This window comes from Pipra filicauda, unplaced genomic scaffold (assembly GCF_003945595.2).
Source record: "Pipra filicauda isolate LSUMZ 115617 unplaced genomic scaffold, ASM394559v2 scaffold240_size1633699_pilon, whole genome shotgun sequence".
Taxonomy (NCBI): Eukaryota; Metazoa; Chordata; class Aves; order Passeriformes; family Pipridae; genus Pipra; species Pipra filicauda.
The window spans coordinates 414,070-436,008 of NW_024104355.1; the positions used below are offsets into that span (position 1 = coordinate 414,070).

The following is a 21,939-nucleotide window of genomic DNA, read 5'->3' on the forward strand; positions in this document are numbered from 1 at the left end:
TTCTCTGGGACAGGGCATGTGTGCAACTCCCTCTCCACTGTGTCAGTGAGAGCACAACCCATTGGAAGGAAATGGTATGGCATGAGGCAGCTTTGCAGCTGGTGAAAGCAGAAAGTCTTCCTCTGCTTCAGATATGTCTGTGGCCTCATGAATAAAACATGATTTTTTTTTTTCCCCAATTGACATGTTACCTCTTTAACAACAACCCCATTCTGCTCTCAATGTTTCACTTCTGTGAATAATGTACATGGAACTGACTTCTTTGTGCCTGTAAGTAAATGGACTTCTAATTCAAACAAGTAATTTCTTAAAGTCCATATTCTTCATGGTAATATTCATTAAGTTCTTCTATTATACTGGGTGCAAGAAGAATACTGGCAGTTGCATTGAAAGCAATGATAATTTTAATGATTCCTTATGTTGTGAGTAATTTATAAATCACTCGGTATCTTCTCAGCGAAGCTTGCCTTCTGTTTTTAAAACTTACCCTTTCGTATCCAACAAAGGGTTTCAGTGCAGTAAGAATTAAGGTGTGTCTCTTAGCTTTTACCTGCAAGCAATAATGATGTTGTCAAGCGTTTCAGGTGAGACCAGCCCAGGATTTTGGGGTGGGGAAAGACACTCTGTTATACAGCATCTTCAGTGCTTCCCTCAGAGGGAGGCAGAGACACTTTGAAGGGCTGACTATAAGGACACATACCAAGTGTCTTTTTAAATAGTCACTAGAGCTGAGGGGGGAGGGGAACAGGAACAGGCTTGTAACCACAACTCAGTTGGACTTGTATCCGAGAAGTCAGATGCCATGGATTGGCTCCCTCACCGAACGGCTGCTTTTCTGTTCCTTTTGTTGGTAAGTCAGATTTTAAAACAGTATTTGTAAATTCTGTGACTACGCCGGTTGAGTCTTCCTCAGGAGACCATTACATTTTACACTGTAAACTAGTCCCCCAAAATATCTTACGAAATTTACAAAAAAACCAAGGCTTTGCTCATTTTAAACAGTACTTCTAAACATTCTACAGAATTAATTTAGTTTTTTATTAAATAATGACAAATGTTACTTTCTTTGTTGACTTTCTGCAACCTCTTGATGATCAGCATGTGGCTTTCTCTGTTTAATGCATGACTTTTCAGACAAATGTTGTCTGTGTCTACTATTTAAGGGGTCACTGTTATTAATAAAAGACATCATTATAAAAATTGTAATGATTAGATATAATTTGTTTCTACATCTTTACTTTTTTATCAGTTAAAGGAATATCTTTTTCTAAAGAATTCAAATCTCTTTTTCTAAACTGATTAAACTGATTAGCAAGAGCACTTCAGAGCTGACAAAATCCTACAACTATATTCATGAGAAAAAAAAAACCAAAAATTCAGTGAAAATCTTAGTTGAGTAAAAATCAAAACTGGGCCTATTTTATCATATTACAAAGAATTCCTGTGTTATAGTGCATTAGTGTCTGAGCCGCCATGTGCTGAGCAAGAGAATGCATGATGAAAGTGTTGCTCTTTGGGTTTGTTTTCTCACTGTAAAAGGAAAGTTGTGGCTATGGTCAAGGGGCATAGTTGTACAATGTGTTCATCAAGACATGGAAATTACCCAGAAGGGACTTAAAAAGGACTATGGAGGCCTTATTGCTCCTGCAATCTGATTTTTGTGTGGATTAATTTTACTCATCTGTGCTGCTCTTTTGAAACCAGGTAGAGGTTTAAGGCCCGGAAGATTGAGAAGAGTGAGATTTCTATTATAGTTATGTCTTTCTGTGATTTTTATGCAGTTTTACATTTTACACAATGTATTACTAAGCATAAATGTTTATTAACTTCTCGTTACTGACGTTTCTAGGAATGTTGCAGTCTGAGAAAGTGTGTTATAGAATATGAAATCCTAAAACTAACTTGAAAACATAATCCATTAATTTTAGCTGACAGCTCTGCGATCAGTAAAGTAGAACTAATTAGCACAGGGCAGCTGCCAAGCAAACAACAGCAAAACTTGGCAAAAGCAAGTTACAGTTTGGATAAGTTTCTGCTTGTTTAGGCCAGTGCAGAGATCTCCGAGGCTGGTCTGTTGCACATCACTAACACCTCTGGATTTTCATGTTGCTCCAGTGACTATCCATTTCACTCAGTTACCTGGTGATGCATACTCCCAACGTGTCAAAGTTCAAAAAACTTGACTGTACCATGTCTAAGATCTGTCCATTCAAAAGAGATTTTACTGCTTTACTTCTCTCAGCACTTCTGAAGCCATTTTCATTCTTTTAGTATATTATTGTTGCAATTGTGAGTGATGGAGGGTATGTGTTGGGTCACAAAAAAAGAGCAATTGTGAAAACTGCCATTGTGTTTTGATGACTATCAAACATTTGAACTTCTACTGCCCAGAGGAAACAATTGTAATTATTATGTGTTCTTCTGCATAGCAATGTTCATGATGGTCCATACAGCTTAATAGCATCTTTCAGCACTTTATAGAAAGCTAACAGAGAAACTGTAGAGATCAAATAAATTATAAATTTATGTATCCAATTTTAGTGCATTGTGAGAAAGTCTTGGCTTTCAGCTTGATTAATCTTTCATGAACATTACCTGTCTGAATGGTTTGTCTGGTTAGTATATTGTTAATAAGTTGCTTCAAATAAAAGTGCCGTGGAATTATACATATTTTAGTACATTACTACACTTTCAAAAAAAAGAAAACTTACCAGCCCTGAAACTAGTAATTTTCTACATGGATTTCACCATCGGTGGGACTGATTCTGCAACCCTTGCTCACGTGACTTCAAAGACACTATTCTCATGAGTAAGGGAGTTCTGTTTGTGATACTAGCACAGACACGTTTTATGGAAATAATCTGTTTGATCAGGTATGACTCTTCTCCTGCCAGATATCATGTGACAGCCAATAATTTTAAATACACCACATCTCTTATGCACTTTTGTCTGGCTACATTTTCCCATGTGTTATCTACGCTCTTTTTTTTTTTTCCCCCTCCAGTTGTTAGGCTATGGTTACAGCTCCTACTCATAACTTGGTTGCACATAAAAAAATTAAGGGGCTAAACTCTCTCCTTGCATATGCATACGAAACATCTGCCAGGATTTAATCAGGAACTTGCAGGCTCTTCTGCCAAATAATTTTGTTGAAGAAATAGAAACTAAAGCAATTTCACATTCAGGAATTATCACCTAAGATAAGGTTCTCATGCCTGCAGTTTTACATTCCTAAGTAAAACGGCCATTAAGCAAACATGCATTTGCAGCCAGAACACTCTAAGCCATATCAGAATTCAGGTTTTATTGAGGAGATTTATTGAGGGCACTTAGCATGACTAATTTGAAAAACTCAAATTTGAATGATAATGGCATACACCCTACATTGAAATCACTTTTCTGTTCATTTTTCTAATGGTTACTGTATGGGAATTCATTATATCTGTATGACTTAGCAGAACAGAAACATTGCAGTGGAAACTTTCCCAAAGTGTTCAGTTCTTTGAATAAACTTATTTTAAAATAAATAAAACTTTGGAATATATTCTTCTACCTGACACAACCATTGTCATAACTCTGCTGAAGTAGCAATGGATCCTGGATGCAATACAAAATATTGACATCAGTAACTGATACAGGAACACCTGATTTCCTCTAAATTAGTAAACTAAATGCCAGAAAAATCATCCTGAAAAACTTTCCCTATAAACTGGAATAAGTACATTAATTAGTGACCTATGAAAATGAAAAGTATAGAATAAAACCCCATCACGTTTCAATTAACAAGTGATCAAATGGTATCTTTTTAAAATACGAGGTTTTGTCTTATGTTTGAACTCTGCTTCTTATTATCTCATGTGTACTGATTTATCATTTTTTAAAGAGAATCAGAATGAATAAAGGGAAGGGTTCATTATTGCAACCCTTTATTAATCAGAGCTTTGGATGAATACGAAGATATAAAAGTCCCAAAACGCTGACAGTACCAGAGCTACCACTGCACCCTGATGACTAATGCAATACATTTGAGTTCTCAGCACTCCTCCCATCCAGGCCAATAACAATACTGCTGTTGACTTCAAAGAGAGGAAAGCAGGTCCCATATGAATAATGCTGGGAAGATGTTAAAGGCGTGTTCAGTCATTTAGATTTCAGTAGGTGGAGGAGGGAGGATTCCATAATTGCGTATAATATTGCTTGGCACTCAATTAATGATTAGTTAATTCTTGTTTGTAAATTGCTTTGAAGGTGCAAAGAACCATACACATCCTATGGGCCTAATTCTATTTTCAGTTACATCAGAATAAATCCAGAATCACTCCAGTGTGACTCTAAGGCGTCATTTTGGACAAGGGTTCAGGTATCATTACAATAAAGGACAAGCTTTCAGACAGGACACTGTGCAAATGACAGCCACCATAACTTGTTCCCTGACAGCACATCTCCCAGACCAAAACAGAAACCGCTTCTGCAACCAGCCTCTAGCTTCTCTGCAGCTTCCTTTTTCTTTTCACAGTCTCTCAGAGACTAATAGACCAGCAAATCTTGGCATCATTCTGATCAGCCTGCCTACCCCAAGGTCCTCGGGATGCATCCCACACATTCCAGTGACTCCTATTGCTTTAATTAATGTTATTCACTGGGTCTATGGAAAGTGCTGTACTTGGATACTGGTTTAGAAGGAAATTTTTTTCACTACCTAGAAATATGATAGAGTTAGCTGCTAGGAGACAGCACTTCTCTGCTGGAAATAGCACTAGAAAAAAACAGGTTTGCCTCCAAGATAGATATTAGAAATAGATAACTGGTCTCGGGGAAGACTTCTAACTGCTGCTCATAGCAGACAATGGGAAAGCAGTAGTTGGGGAGGTAGAGGAACCTCCATCCCTGTATCAAGTTGGATAAATATAATCTCAAAACTGTTGAGGTTTATCTGATGAACCAGATAGCTTTTTCTGGTGTCTGCCTGCCCTCCTTCCTATAAAAGAGAGATATACCAAACACAGACATCAAGTTCATTGGATCAGCCTTTTCAAATAACAACACAAATTTTACTAAGTACTCTGGATTCGATATCTTCACTAGCAACAAGTAGCAGAATAGGGTTATCCTTAGTTAGCATAGGACAAGTGTGGAAATACAGGGCCTAAATTTACAATCCCCAGCATCCGCAATGGACAAAGTCCTGACATTCTCATCACTGGTGCTCAAAAACAAAGAATGAGACTCCAGTGTAAAATACGTATTTTTCATTGCTTGAAAACAGAACTTGGTTGAAATTAAGTGTTTTATCAGTATTCATAGCCTTAAACAACAGAATTCTTTATGGGCATAATTCTTATTTCAGAGGTACTCAGAACAGTTTTTCAGTTAGGCCTGCTGAGTATGAGTGATGTGTCTGGGTGTGAGGTATCAGTCTCACTGTTGAGTAACAGGATAGGCCACAGGATGCAGACAGCAGACAAGATTCACTAGCATTGCACTGGGAGGTGTATTCTCATACTTTGCTGGGTCAAGACAATTGCTCTCATGCCAGAAGGGATTTCAGCCCAAGGGTGGAGAGTATTTCATTGTGCTCACCAAAGGAGGCTCTGCTCAACTAGTGGGATTGATTGATAAGAGACTATTCAATTAGTGCTCTTTCTGGTAGACCTCATCACTCAGGTTCTCTCTGAGGGTATAGTCCGTCCCTTTGACTTTCCTGTGTTTCCTCAGGCTCCAAGGGGGATTACAAAAGGACAGGCCTGAGCTCCCACTGGGGTGGAAAAACCCTGCCATTTACCTGAAGTCTGATATTGTCCCTTCTCTGAGATGAGTAACAGCCACACATGAATTTGAACCCTATTCTGAAGCTCAAAATTTAAATAGTCACCAAGACATAAACTCAAAAATATATCAATGCTCTTAGTACAACATGAACATATTGTTAAGATTTTTCTGCAGAGTACTTTTCTGAACCATTTATGTCAATAACTTCCTCAAAGAAACACGGAAAAAAAATCCTTTCCCTATGAATAGTCAAATAAATTTCAAGGTATATGCACATCACATGGGCAAATCCACAGTCTAAACTCCCTCATTCAGAAACAGATTAGGGCAGCCATTATGTGCCAAGGTCTCAGGGAATGTTCTGGGCAAGACCAGATCACTGAAGACATTGTTTTGTAAATGACAGATGGTGGACCTCTTGCAGAATAAAGGTAAATGGGGAAAAGAGAGAGAGCAGAAGAAGGGTGAAGCTGCTATTCATTAATCTGTTCCATGTAAGAGGTTGTCTTCACATGAAGTAAGTGGAAAAAAGTCTGTGTCCATGTTCCAGCCTTGCCAGAACAATGCAATAAATTTAAAGCGAGGAAAGTCCCATGATGTAAACCATAGGATAAAAGATTGTCACAGATTTTATCTAAGTACAACTGGCATAAAACAAACAAAAAAAAAGCTATGGGAAATTACAAGGAAGTGGAAAACTCATAAATGCAGATGTTAACAACTTTTTTTGAGAAAAGAAAAACTCTGAAATACTTTTTGAGTTACCTGGATATTTTGTTTCTCCCAATGATGAATGAAAAAATCATCCAGCCCTGAAAATCCCATATTCTTCACCTTTACTGTCTGAAGAGAGGAAAACCAGGTCCTAAACCCAAAAAAAATGCTCTGAAGAGGTTACACCTTATTTAGGAATAAGGTTAATTAAACTGTGCCTTCTTTTAAATTGTGCTAATCAAGAAATTGAGGCTTCTCTCATTTAAATTTTAATTTTAAAGTAATTACATATTGCATCTGATCCTGCCACCTTCATTTACTCAAGACTGGTTGCATAGTTAGGTCTCAAATCAAAGCCCACTGCACTCCAGGGAAATATGCTTGATGACTGCAGTTCTCTTTCCATCTTACTTTGAATGTCTTCAACTTCACTGGGAAGTTCCAAGAAATTATTTTCATTCTTTTTGGTTAAAAAACCTAGTTAAGTATTCCAGGTTTATTACGGACAAGGAAAAATACATTATTTAGAATAAAGACTATCTCTAGTTTCCTAGATATTTTGGTAACAATTCCTGCAACCAGCTGAGGTGTTAAAACATAAAAATCTGTGTGAAAGCTGTATTTTAATGTAGGTATAGCTTGAAATTTGCTATGGTGTATCCATTCAAACCCAGAGTTCTGTCTTGAAAGACAGAATTAATTTTGAAGGTTTAAACTGTCAAGGAATTCAAGTGCTGGAGACAGAAAAAATGAATTGCACAAATCCTGTAGCTACTGCCTAGATAAGCTATTTCAATAGACTTGAGAAAAAGTACTTCTCCAGTCCTGCAGTATAACAATGTCTTGCAGTTGGGCTTTGCTTACTGCATCTTGCCTTACATTTTTACATGCCAATCTTTCATTGTTCTTGCAGGTACTCTTGGATTTCAGCACAGGATTTCATGTAGAGGTAATATATATTTCTTTAGAAACTGTTTTTCTGACCAAATGAAATGTAACCAATGAAAAACCAAGTGGAAAATACTAAGACACTTCTGAACCTGAAGATTAAAAAGATATTTAAATATTAAACAGCTGCAGGTAATAACCTGCTCGCTCCCTTGAGAGAACTTTTTCTAAACCTAAATGAGTATCTCACACAAAGGAATAATTTTAAAGTAAACATGTACAGTCTTAGAGTTTGGGACTCACAGACGTAAAAAAGCACATGGTCTAAAAAAATCTCTTTCCTCCTTATCATTGAAAATTCTAATTGTCTGTATTAATTTAAAATGGATTGACGTCATATGACACTGGAACTCTGTGTCAAAGGTAAAAGAATGGGATGAAAATGGAATGGCAAGATGGAAAACCTTCAGAAGACAAAAACGCGAATGGATCAAATTTGCCGCAGCTTGTAGAGAAGGAGAAGATAATTCTAAGAGGAATCCAATTGCCAGAGTAAGTAGAAAGAAAAACAAGTTTCACTGACAAGGAAGTTTTTTGCAAAGACAGGCTGATAAAACCACAGAGAAAAATATATTTGCTTAGAGTAGTTGAAGGAAGGAATGAAGAATAGAAGAAAGATGACGCAATATTTCCAGCTCTGTTGAGACAGTCTCATAAAGTGAACCCATGTGGCTGCTGAGGAGTGACCAGAGGCTTCCTAGAACGTTGCCATCAGTCTACTTCCTGGGCAGCTCCAACCGATGTCTTTGCATGCAGCGTCTGTGTACCAGAGCACAAAATTTTTCTTTTGTCTCTCACCCTGATAAACTCCTAAGCAGAAGCTCAAGCATTGTGTGTGACTTCTGTGGGAAACAGAGCAAAGATGATATCTTCCTGTCCTGTCCTTTCACTTACTGAGCTCCAGCCACAGTGTGATAATCTTGGAGGTTTCTCTCTTCACTTGCCTAACAGATTTAAGAGAAAGCCTATCCAGCACTTAAGGGGAGATGGATCTCTAGGATAATTGTTTAGTAGAAGAACTCTCCATTGGTTCTCTCAACTGAACCTTGTGAATAGTGGTTGATAAACAGAAAGTATATAGAATGTTTTATGGGAACTAAGAATAGGAGAAAAAGCCCTGTGGGTATCCTCAGTAAACTTCCATAAATTATTATTTGTTGCTGTAGATCCGATCAGACTGTGAAGAAAACAATCCAGTCACATACAGCATCTCTGGAGTTGGAATTGATCGTGCACCCTTTGGAATATTTGTTGTTAACCCAAGAACAGGAGAAATTAATATAACCTCAATAGTGGATAGGGAAGTAACCCCAGTATTCGTTGTAAGTACTCCCATTTTTTATACCTTTTTGATGATGGATCCAGGGTGGGGCAGACAACAAATTGATTTGTTTCAGATTGCTACTTTGCTTACTTTTGGTTTTAAAATGAGTAAATCTCTTTATCTAGATACGTTGCTTTGCCAAACACTCAGTGACAGGTATGGATTTGGAACCACCTCTTGAACTTCGAGTCAGAGTTCTGGATATAAATGACAACCCTCCTGTATTTGCACAAACTGTATTTACAGGATCTATTGAAGAGAGCAGTATGGACAGTAAGTAACTACACTATGCCTTTATAGCAGTGCTAGTGAAGCTCCCAGAATACAATAAATATAAACCTGGGGTGCTCATTCTGCTTTTTCTTAGGCAATGACATAGATTAGCCAGGGCTACTGAAAAGGAAGGAGCACCAGATGCTTCTCCAAGTGCTGTTTGAGCCAGGGCCTGAGCTCGTTGCCATAAATTAAGCAGCAGTGCTTCCTTCCCCCTTTCCTCCCACACATGAATGCTGAATGTTCCAGTTTCTAACCATACCATTATGCAAATTCTTTCAGATGTGAAAATTAAAAATAAATCAGTTCATTTAGGAAATAAAAATAACACTACACTTACACTTATTTCCTTTGAGGATATATAAAACACATTTTTTCCCATTTTTCTCTTTGAAATATTTGTATTTGTATCCTGTGTATTGCAGTCGCAGTAGAATATTACTAAATAAACCCTTACTTAAATGATTAAAATGGTTCTTTTTACCTAAAGTAAAGAAATTAACTGAGGCAATGGTGCCTAACATTAATTTTCTACTTTACAGAAATTCTCATTTAAAACTGTGGCAATTTTTTACATTAATATCTACAAGCTCAGTACTTACTGTATTTACATATTCCCTATTGAAGGTGATTTCAAGAAGTTCAGTGAAAATCTGCGTTATTCCATCTGACCTTGATTTTTAATTAATTTAAAGTCATTAACATTTAGAATCAGTATTAAAAAACCAAATTTTTTATTTTCTTTGTAAATGTTAATGAAAGCCTTCTATCATTTTCATACAAGTTTTAGCATTGTGTCGATGAGTTGTTCGCAGGAATACAAAAGATTTTCTGATTTTTTTTTTAATTATTTGTTATTCTTAGACACACTGGTGATGAAAATCATTGCAACAGATGCAGATGAACCTAATCACTTGAATTCTAAAATTGCCTTCAAGATAGAGAGTCAGGAACCTTCAGGTCCACCCATGTTCATTATGAATAAATATACTGGAGAACTCCATCTTGCCAATTACCTTGACAGAGAGGTAACATTTCCTTTTCCAAAGTTAAATAACATGATTTTTTGGTGTATATGTGTTATGAGAGCATGAAAGAAAATAAAAGAGAGAGAAAGGCTGTGGTTTTTACAATAATTATTGGAGAAATGCATATTTTCAATGTGTTACAATAAAATGTCTAAGGTAAATTCCTATATTAGGAAATAGTAGCAAGACATGAGTATTTACAAGATGCACAGCTGGTCTTCTAACACACTCATTTCTCTTTTTGTGACAGCAACATAGTAGCTACACTCTTGTTGTGAAGGCATCAGACCGGGATGGAGCTGCAGATGGAATATCATCCCTTTGTAGCTGTAACGTCAAAGTTATTGATGTCAATGACAACTTTCCAACTCTTGCTCAAAGCTCTGTGAGTTTTCAATACCAAAAGCAACATAACTGTTTTAAAACCCTGTTAAAAAACCCCGTTGATAACAGAGCCCTTACTAACCCATAGAGCACTTTCACATTTGAATGCTTCACTGGAATAAGAGGGTTGTACTGTCCTTGTTCTCTTGTAGTGTCCTCAAAACACAGTCCATAAATTGTGCACCAATTCTGGTAACACACAAATAGATTATTTTTGTATTCAGAGAAGTCAATCCTGACACTGTCAGGACTGACTTCTTTGTATTCAGAGAAATCCAGTACTTCAGGCATCCAGATCCCTGAAGTATGGCTAGATTATGTAGATTAACCCAGTCTTTTTAAGATCTTTTGCTATAGAAAGCACAAATCCTCTCCCTCTAAGATGCCTCTGCAAACACTTGAGGTGACACAGCTCTTCAGATCTGCAACCAGAATCACAATTGAATACGTGTTTTTTAATTTAATTTGCATGTGCTGTGCACAGGACATTCTTCAAAAGAATCTCTGCAGACAGCTATGTTTTCCTCACATTATATATATTATAGTTTGCTAACAGGTACTTATCTGTCATTCCAGTTTTCAGCAAGTATTTCAGAAAATTCACTCAGTTCAGAACTGCTACGAATACAAGCTCTGGATGCTGATGAAGAGTTTACAGACAATTGGTTAGCAGAGTTTTTCTTTATATCTGGTAATGAAGACAACTGTTTTGAAATTGTTACAGATCGAGCTACAAATCAAGGAATCCTTAGAGTGATTAAGGTATGGATAAATATTGTGATTCAACTCTTGAAATAATCATCTTTAAATAGTTTTAGTTAATTGTTAACAAAATTAAATGGCCAGTAAAAATATTGTCACTCAACCATTTAAAATAAAAAATATTTAAATAAAATTAGGGAACTTTTATGTATTATCTATTTCTCTGTGGTTTATCTTTTAGGAATTGGATTATGAACAGCTCCGAACCCACTCACTGATGATTGGTGTCAGGAACGTAGCTGCCTTCCACCACTCTGTTGCACAAGAGTACCAAATATATGGAACACCCCTCACAATAGAAGTAAAAAATATGATTGAACCACCGAAGTTTCACCCGTCTTCAGTCGTGTTTTCACTATCAGAAGGCACAAGAGTGAATCATGTTATAGGAACATACACAGCCATCGATGAGGACACAAGAGCTATTGCATCAAATGTTGTGTAAGCTCTGCTCTGCTTAACTTCCTGGATGGAATAATTCTTTTGAGATTTCAGTGGGATGAGGAATAGGTATTTTAAAGGATGCTTTAAAAAAACAACTTAAAACAACGTTCATTCATTGGCAATAGAATAATAGCAATACAATAGTATATCGTTCAGCCCTTTTTTGTGCTACAATTGCTTTCTTTCCTGACCTACTTTCCTTAGCCTTATGTACAAGACAAAGAAAATAACATTTTTCCAATAGGCTGTAACTTATATAAATAAAACAGGTGAGGTTTTTTTTCTTATCCAGCCTAAGAATAATTTTTCTTGAAATGTTTGCTACAAATAGGGAATTTTGTTAGCATCTCTAAAAAAGCAAACAGAAAATCCCAATAATGGGCAGTATTATCCAGTCAGAATAGAAGAGGTCACTACCAGCTCATTCTATAGTAAAAAAAAAATTATTTGACACTTATTTCCCTTGAAATTCATGATAATAACTGGGATCAGAATTTGTTTTTTAATGTATGTAGAAATAAATACAGCTTATTGACAAAGGTTTGGGAAAAAATCATAAAACTGAGAAATGTGTTAGCAAATACAATTTTAGAATGTTACAGGAAGAGCTGTGGATTTAACCACTGATATCAACAAGGATTCTAGTAAATTTTACAGAATCCAGAGAGATTTAATTTCAAAACTATGATGCCACTTGCAAAATGTACACACCTACTTTATTCCTAATCACTTTTCTGGTGTACATTTTTTGAAGTCTATATGACTTTTGCTTGAACAGGTTTAAATGCAAGAGGACCTAGCACAGCCTAAAGAAAAAAGTTCCAAAATGCCAAATATTATTTGCAAAATAAATATGTAATACCTATACTCATAACATAACACTGAGTATTTTCACTTCACCAAACACAGATATAGTATAGGACGTGATCCAGCTGCCTGGTTCAGAATCAATCAAAACACTGGTGAAATCACACTCAACAAAGTTATTAACCGGGAATCAGTCTATGTCATCAATGGGCAGTACAAAGCAGAGGTTCTGGCTATCACCAGAGGTAAGAAAAGAGATTAAGGTTTCTGAAAGAAAACTCTTTTTGTTTTCGTATTTCTATCCATTTTTTTCCTGTTTCTAGTTTTCCGACCCAAACTGCATTATTTATAGTACCGATACTCCCTCCTGACCACAAATATCTCCTTTTTACAGGGGTTCCTCGATATACTGCTACAGGCACCATTGTGCTTTCAATAGATGATATCAATGCCAACTGCCCGACTATTAATACTGAATTAAGGAAAGTATGTATGCATTCCCCATCAGTGATTATCACAGCAAAGCACAGGGATGGAGGTCTATATGCTACGCCCTTTACATTCACCATACATGGTGAACCTCAAACTACATGGATAATCAGATCAATAAACGGTAAATTAACCTACATTTTATAACAGAATAAACCATAGCAACAAGTTCTTATATAACTGAGTAGGATAATATTTCACTAACAAAAAAAACAGTTACTAGAATCTATTCTAATCTCACTTAAATGTGATTTTATGCTCATATGGATCCAAGAAGTTGCTCCATATTTGCTTATAAATATATAAAATCATATTACAATTAAAATCAGAATTATTACATGTTTTTTTAAAGGAAACAGAAATTTTTAAAAAAATAGGGCAGCAAAAACTATACATTAAGTACAACTATGACAAGAACCTCTGTTGGTCTAAACATGAGTAAATCAAAAGGAGTAATTTGATACTTTTTATTTCTATAGTATCTAAAAATCCTAAGCATATGACAAAACTCTTAAAATTTTGTATTAAAGAATAAAATTTTTAGTTGGCAGAGCTGTACTTATGTGAGAGGCATGTGAAAATGGCAAATTAAAACTACAATTTTTGTAATTTATTGTACCAATTAGACTTACTTGTATTTCTGCAAAAACTGTTTTCGTCAGTGTGCAGTGGAGCTTTTCCAGTTTCTTCCAATAGGACATGACAAACTAATGAATTAATCAAATCTCATATATTACTAAATGACAGAATTTGCATAACTTACTGTATGCATAGAAGACTACATTAAATGTTAAATATCACAATTACAACTATTCTTGAGTCCTAAGCAAATGCACCTGTGTAACTCTAAATTTTTTAAACCTACTGAAAAATCTTTTGAAAAAATTATTTAAATTCCTTGTGAGAGGAAAAAGAAATGCATAAAACTCGCAATTTTTATGTTTACCATTGTGCAAATAAAAATCAGGAAAAGCAGCAGTAGAAATAAAAAAGTGCATTTGCCTCTTTTGTATTTCTCAGGCTTAAAAGTGATAACTAGACTGATCTGGCTCAAGTTTTACAAAAGAAAATCTAGCATAGAGGAGTATCATAAGTTTCAGCTTTGAATAAGTACTGTAGATGAATAAGTAACCGAAGATCTTAGAAAGGGAATTCTTAGTCTCATATTCTGTTCTATGAATAAAACTAACAAAAAGTAGAGATTTGTAGAGCATTTATAGTCAATACCTTCACCTAAATATTTTTCTCTTTTTTTTGTCCCCCAAAGCTTCCTCTGCAGAACTAGTGAGTCAGAACATTGACTTTTACCTTTATAGGATCTATATCACTGTAAGAGACAGCCAAGGCCGACGCTGCCCCAGACCACACATAATTCCTGTGCAAGCTTGTCAGTGTGATAGTCGGAATTACTGCACCAGCGGGGCCACAAAAATAATTATCATCGGTGGTGGTGGTGGTGGAACTGGTGGTGGTGGCACTGATGGTGGTGGTGGTGGAGAAGGCCGGGAAGATGGAGGACAAGGTGGTGGTGATGGTCAGACTAGACCTGGAGGAGGATATTATGAGGACCACACAGACTGGCAGGCTTATACTGATGGATACGATGGAGGTGAGGGAGGATATACTGCATCCATTGACAACAATTATGAAAATGAAAATTATGGCAGAGACTACCAATCACCGACCACACTTAGCGGTGCTGCCATTGGCCTGATGTTTCTTGGTGGATTAATATTTGTTCGTAAGTATAAAATTAAGAAAACAATTTTATTACCTTTCTAAAAGTGTACTTTGTAACTCTTCTAAAACAAGGTGACTTTTCTGGTTGGTTGTTAATCTATTGGCTCCTATAGGCCATTTGACAAGAAAAATTTGTCTTTTAAATTAAAAGAATTTCTATATATTTTATGTTATACACATTTACATACACATTTCATTCAGAATTAACTACTTCCCTTCTAAAACTTAGGGTTTGTTTTTTTTGTTAAGATGTTATTTAGTTCTCAAACCATCAGACAAAGCTGTTCAGTCACTTAAAACCTAGAGTATGCAATTTGTCCTTCCATTATGTTCTTAGAAAAAATGGACAAGTATCAGCTCCAGGTTGGGTAAGAAAAGATGTAAAGACCAAGATTCCTTTGTGCTCAAAGACAGATTTCAGTAGTAGAACAATAGATACTATCATCTTAGATTTTACACTTTTGGCTATTGCTTCCAAATATTATATCTATTAAAAACAAGTAGTATTTATTATAACAGGATCAAAAAAGTACATTCATTCATATGTCCTAGTATTTTGAAGAAGTATGAGTTTCATGGATAAGAATGGCTCAAGTTAGAATTTATGCAAGCAATTATTTCTCAGAACACCACAATCAGATATGATCTACCCTCTCTAATGGCTTGGGCATCAAGTAATCAACATCTAAAATTTACCATTGAAGAAATACTGACTAAAAAAACTGAGGATATGGATTTTTTACCCTGATTTTCTCAGGAGCAGGGTTTGTTTGGGGTTTTAATCTTTGATTAGTAGGAGTCAAAAACCACAAAAGTTTGGAGTGGCAAATGCTGTGTTATGTGTGACTAATGTTACAGGACAATCATTCTGCCTTTGGAAATCTCCTCTCCTAGTTGGTAGTCTGGACTAAACATGTCCTTAGTAGTGCACTGTGAGGCAGCACTTTGTACACTGTTCAGCCTTTCCCCCTTTTCTCTTCAGTTCACTTTGATGTTCAAATGATCAGAGGGCTGTAGTGACTCTCCTATGAAGACAGGTTGAGAGAGTTATGGCTGTTCAAGCTGGAGAAGGCTACAGGGAGACCTCAGAATAGCCTACCTAAAGGGGGCCTACAAGAAAGCTGGAGAGGGACTTTTTACAAGGGTGTGCAGTGATAGGACAAGGGGAAATGGCTTTAAACTGGAAGAGGGCAGGTTTTGGAAGAAATTCTTTACTGTGAGTCATAAGATACAGACAGGTTGCCCAGAGAAGCTGTGGATGCCTCATCACTGGAATTGTTCAAGGCCAGGCTGGAAGGGGGCCTTGAGCAAAACGGATGATGGAAGGTGTCTCTGCCCATGGCAGAGAGGTTGGAACTAGATGATCTTCAAGCTCCTTTCCAACCCAAATCGTTCCATGATTCTATGAATTAATATTGCATTGCCTTTTTAAAATGAGTAGTGTTTTCAATGTTGGTATTTACAGAATTCTGCAATTTCCAACACTGTGTTCTTGAAACAACAAAGCATAATAACAGCACACTGGGAAACCTGACTCACTCTACGTAAACATTTGTGGAAATCTGGGCTTAGGGTTTGCCTCTTGTTTTTTCAAATCAAGCATTATGCATATGTGATGTGAAAATTGCAACTGGAGCCTTAGCCAAAGATCACTGTAGTCTGATGGATATCTCTCCACTGATTCTCATATGTACATTATTACTAATGTGTATTTCTTTTCAATTACAATATTTGAAGAGACAAATGTATGCTTATATATCAGGAATGAATAGCACTAAATGCTATACATAGCAAGACTGGTTCTGTTTGTTTAATTTTCATATGTATGCAACTTGTATTGATTCAGTTGAGACAGATCAAAGTCTGTTCCCAGGTCTATAGGCATAAGTTTGGAGTAACAGCCCTACTCCACCCCTGTGTTGCTCTGCTATAACTAAAGGTACAAATTATTCTGAATTTCTAAATACATTCATTTCCAAAAGCAGCTAATGATTCTGAAAGCCAGACTTGCAGGCTGCTTGGTTTGAAACATTTTAAAGACATATTTTCAAAAGTTTGTGAGCACCTCCCCTCTGAGAAAAGCAGCTATTCCTGTGAGAAAGAGATGTCCTAAATCCCCGTTTCCTGTTCTCTTCCTGTTAAGTGATTCCAATTTTGATGTCAATGAGCGACTGTTGTGGCTGTGGACGTGGCGCTGCAGGTGGAGTTGGAACTGGATTTGAACCTGTACCTGAATGCACAGAAGGGGCAATTCATCCATGGGGAATAGAAGGTGCCCAGCCTGAAGACAGGGTCAGTACATTCCATGTTTCTAAAATCAGGAGTAACTCATATTTAGAGAAAAGACTGCATTTGACTGTAGAGAGTGATTGTGGCATTGTGTCTTCTTCTAAAAGAAGTCTGGCACTGTCAACAGTTGCCAGGCAGACACGAAAGGTGATACTTAATTAATATTCTCAGATGGAGTTTACGTGCTTTTAATTGTGTTCAGTTAGCTTGCCACAACAGTTTGGTGTTACTATTCCCTTAGATGAAACGCAATAACTACCAAACTTCTTCAGTGAAAATTTAGGACAAAGTAACACAAATCATCCCCACTAATCACTGTTTATGTTGACAATTAAAAAAACTTGTAGTTTTTGGTTTGGTTTGGTTTGGTTTTAGTTTTAGTTTGGTTTTGTTTTAATGGGGATGATAATTAAGAGCTCTCCCTAGAGAGGAGATCATGGCACTGGGCCTGACAGAGTTCAAGAAGCATTTGGACAATACTCTCAGGCACGTGGTGTGACTCTTGGGGATGGTCCTGTGCAGGGCCAGGAGTTGGACTCGATGATCCTTGTAGGTCCCTTCCAACTTGGCATATTCTGTGATAAATAGTTTGAACTGCTAATTCCTTAGCATGATTCTGAAAGTCTTGGTCTTCATATGGGAATTTCAAGGTCATCACTAAAGGAGTCAAAATGTTGTTTTCCAGGATGTCTCACACATTCTTGCCCCAACAACAGCTGCAGGAGGTGATTTTGGTGAACCCTCTGGTAAGCAGATCCCAAAATCTTCTATGTACACTGTCATAAATCCATCTTTCAGAACTTCATGCCTTCTGATTCATGGAGCACTTTAGTTTCCCAGCTATAACACAACCCTTCCAATCTTACATCTACAGACAGTCAAACTGATGCTACTAGAACCTCCAGAATGAATAAAGAATCTGAGGGTTGAGCTTTTGAGGCTTTCAAATCTCAGGCAATTTTTCTTTATCATTCCAGCTACTGAGTGGAGGGTCTTTTCCAGACACCAGTTTTAGCAGAAATCAATCTTGAGGCCAGAATAAGGAAATTTGCTTTCATAACTCAAAATGAAAGATTCCCAGTTTCCAGGCTCTGCTTCCCAAAAGAGATGTCAAGCAGCTAGGTAATTACTGATCATTTGTGCATTAAACTAGACAGAAAGCTGGTACATAGCACAATAAATTTATGCTTCTGAGATAAGGTTCCCCCAGGAATTCGATGACCATAGAGAATAAATCAATCTGCCTAGTGCCACTTTCTCTTTGTCCCTCATTCCTCACATGACAACAGGAAGGAAGGATGCTAGTACAGATCCATTTTCACTAGCTTCTGACAGGAAGAAATGTTATTCTGCAAGACAATTTCTCTGCTGACTATTATTTATACAAAAATGTTCTCGTATGTTTTCACTTCATAAAAATGAAAACAAATATAATTTAGTCTATGTTTCCTAATGTAACCATAGTCAAGGCTTTTGTATGCAATTCTATTATCATAAAATACACTGATCATTAAGACCACTCTTTCCTTGTTATCAATATATGAAAAAAATTTGAGAAGATAAAGTCCTGTAAGTATTACTTTATAACTTATTGTGAAGACTGTCTTCATTCTGCATTATAAGTCAGTGGTTATTTTGATCCATTATTGTTCTCTCTAACCCCCCTTAAAAATCTAACCACTAGAAAATGTGAAAGGAGTAACAGAGCCTTTTTTTTTTCTAAGACCTTAAGGCAAAATAATTTTAAACCTGATGTGATCACAAATATACATTTATGTATTTGCATAACTATCCACAAGCGTTATCTGATTTTCTAATGCAAACCCCATGACAGCATATATGTACATCAGGCACAACAATGTCTCCAGTCAATAACCGAAATAAATAATTGATTTACTAAAGCATATCTGAACATGCTGCCTAGCCTCAGGAATAAAATCAAGGTCTTAGATGTCCACTAATATGTGCTTAATTGTTATCGCAGGTTTAATGCTTGTATGTATCTGTGACTGAAAGTGGTCTAAAATATGTTTAGAAACTCAGTAGTGTCTTTATAGTATTTATAAAAACAACTGGTGAATTCTGTGTAAATTTTAATAGAGTATGGGAAGGATAACTTTTTCTGTTTTCAGAGATATATAATAACACATATGGAGGAGGAGGAGTAGTAGCTTCCGGTGTTGAAGAAACTACAGGAGTTGGTTATGGCACTGGTACTGGTTACGGAACAGCTGGAGGAATTTCTGGAACAGGGGAAGTAAAAGGGTCAATTGGAGGAACAATAAAAGAGTATCGAGAAGGAGGAGTGAACATGGCCTTCCTAGACAACTATTTCTCTGAGGTAATTAGTTGATATTCTTTGAGTTACATCTGTGAGCCTACTTTTTGTTAGATTCTTCTCCCCAGGTTACATGGTAGAAATCCAAAATAACTCTAGTCAATTTGAAACTTCCATAGTATAAGACTGATGTAAAAGCAAAACTGACTGGACGAGTAGGAAAAATTACACTAGTAGTAGTACTGCCTTTGAGCTGCTGCTGTATTAGATTTGATTGCTCAATAGTCTTTTTGTAAAACTGATGGACACACTGCATTTGTGGGTAGAAAGCAACTAAATTATTTCAGCTTTGTAAGTGGCCACTAAATTAATGTATTTTTCACCTTTTTCAGTGTATAAAGAAATAACTTTGTGAAATTGTTCACTCCTACTTTCAGTACAGCTTGAAGTGACTTCAACCCCTAAAGAACTGTGAACATCAGTTCACTGTTTTCCTAATTTTTATTGCCATTTCTGTTCACTAATATACTTGTGAACTACAAGGAACAACAATATGCAGTTTTGCCACTGACAAACATGAATTAGCCTTTAAATATGGTATAAAAAGAAGGTATGGAATTTACATGATTAATGTCTTCATGAGATATATTTTCATAATAGGCATGAACTATGAGGCATAAATGTTATAATTGCATATGTCACCAAAATATCAATTAATATATAAGGATTGCTATATTTCAAAATCTAAGCAAGGGTCAGTGGAGGAGAGGACAGAGCAGTCTTGATGTCCTGAGCATGGACTTCTCCCAGATCGCAATTAATAATTGTCTGGCAGCCATGGCCCTCCACAGATTACTCCTCCTACTGACCATCTCAATCCCCAAACTCTCTGACTCTCCCTCCCAGACCTCCCCTACCATTGTTTCCTGCTTCCTCCAATCTCACCGTGTAATCACTTTAAATTCTCCTCTTTCCTGCTTGACCTCTCTGCATCAACCACTTCAGGATCCCCAACACCATCCTAAATCAGCAATCTCCTTCTTGTTCAAAATGGACTCCCTTCTGGGCTCACCAAGTCTTCCCCACAGTGGCCAATCCTCCATCCCATCTCTTCTATCCTGGCCTCTCCACTGCTCCTCTCAATAACCTGCGCTTCACTCCTCTTCTTACCACTTTGTTCACATAGTGCTGCCCAAAGAGTGCATTCGTTCACCCATCTCCTTTGCTCCACAGTCAGGCCCACTGATGGTAGACCAAATTGGAGATGCTAAATGTTGGCAGAAACAAGACTAAAACACAGTAATGTTTGAATAAAAATTATTTCAGGGTTAAAAAATGTTGATGGTATCATCTGTTCTGTTGATGTCCCATCTTTCAAGTCAGCTGGGCCTTACTGTGATTAGGGAAACCTTATTGTGGTTTGAGTATCCATGGTTAAAGGCCTGATGAAAAGTCACTCTGTTCTGTTCCTTTTTTTTAAATTTTCCTGCTTTTGTAAACTACAGAAAGCATTCGTGTATGCAGATGAAGATGAAGGTCGGCCAGCAAATGACTGCCTATTAATCTATGATCATGAAGGAGTCGGTACTCCTGTTGGCTCTGTGGGTTGCTGCAGCTTTATCGGAGAAGATACAGATGAAACATATTTGGATACATTAGGACCAAAATTTAGGACCCTGGCAGAGATCTGTCTGGGCAAAGAGATCGAACCTTTCCCTGATGTCAACCCACCCTGGCCAGGCGTCAACGTCACCTTTCCCAACCCTGAAAGTGATCTAAACCTCCCACCACCTGGAACCACCATCGTTGTCAATGGAAGTGCGCCTATGCCTCCCCCAGTTGGCACTACAACGGTTGTTACTGAAAACACCTACACATCTGGGTCAACCATACAGCCCCCAAGGCCGATGCCAGATCCCCTGCTCCACGGCAACATGACGGTGACTGAGACCTACACCTCTGGCTCCCCCTCTCTTTGTGTTGACCCTCTGCGGGCATCCAACGTCGTCGTAACAGAAAGGGTTGTCGGTCCTGCATCTGCCTCTGATTTGCGTGGCATGCTAGATATCCCTGATCTCACAGATGGGTCCAATGTTATTGTCACCGAAAGAGTAATCGCGCCTAACTCCCGGCTTCCAGCGTCTCTGAGCATTCCCGATCTGGTAGATGGGTCAAATGTGGTAGTGACAGAAAGGGTGTTTAGGCCTGCCTCCGGCATGCCAGGCAGCCTAATAAATATCCCCTCAGAGTTATCAAATGCCCACAATGTGGTGGTCACGGAGAGAGTAGTGTCAGGGTCTGGCATGAGCAGCCTGGGAGGAACAAGCCTGGGGGGGGCAAATCTGGGGGGCCTGAGCAGCACAGGTCAGATGCTCAGTGCCGACTGTCACCTTGGACAGGCAATGGGCACAGCATCTCCAGGCACCTCCCGGAGACGAGTGACAAAGTACAGCACCGTGCAGTACTCCAGTCAGTAAGGCCTCTGCCAGCATCCCTTCCCGCTGAAATCACCGTTTGCACTGACACTCATTAGCTGCCACCCATCAAGAATATTGTTATTATTTATAACTAAGAAATAGCGCTAAAATTTCAGGGATTCCTACTTGCGTGAGGATTTCTGAAGGGTGCCCCATTTCAAGGTTAAATGCAGGACTTTGTCAGTGAAGGGAAAGCAGAAGTTAGCTTTAAAT

General features: G+C 37.5%; 1 protein-coding gene across 1 annotated transcript; it reads left to right on the top strand.

The window, feature by feature from the left end:
* Positions 1 to 802: 802 nt before the first annotated feature.
* On the top strand, positions 803 to 21,726 carry LOC114003301 (desmoglein-1-like). Its single transcript, XM_027750163.1, has 16 exons — positions 803 to 850; positions 7,397 to 7,432; positions 7,795 to 7,923; positions 8,598 to 8,753; positions 8,881 to 9,028; positions 9,893 to 10,056; positions 10,307 to 10,441; positions 11,017 to 11,202; positions 11,384 to 11,643; positions 12,556 to 12,698; positions 12,848 to 13,066; positions 14,210 to 14,683; positions 16,826 to 16,974; positions 17,657 to 17,717; positions 19,104 to 19,312; positions 20,755 to 21,726. The coding sequence occupies exons 1-16, from the start codon at positions 803 to 805 to the stop codon at positions 21,724 to 21,726; spliced, it is 3,489 nt and encodes a 1,162-aa protein (XP_027605964.1).
* The last annotated feature ends 213 nt before the right edge of the window (positions 21,727 to 21,939 follow it).

What these genes read in the sequence shown, in the direction of transcription:
- LOC114003301 (XM_027750163.1), top strand. Translation starts at nt 803, where the DNA reads ATGGATTGGCTCCCTCACCGAACGGCTGCTTTTCTGTTCCTTTTGTTG. An exon ending in CTTTTCTGTTCCTTTTGTTG is followed by an intron (nt 851 to 7,396) that starts GTAAGTCAGATT and finishes TTGTTCTTGCAG; the next exon opens with GTACTCTTGGATTTCAGCAC. An exon ending in GTGCCCAGCCTGAAGACAGG is followed by an intron (nt 16,975 to 17,656) that starts GTCAGTACATTC and finishes GTTGTTTTCCAG; the next exon opens with GATGTCTCACACATTCTTGC.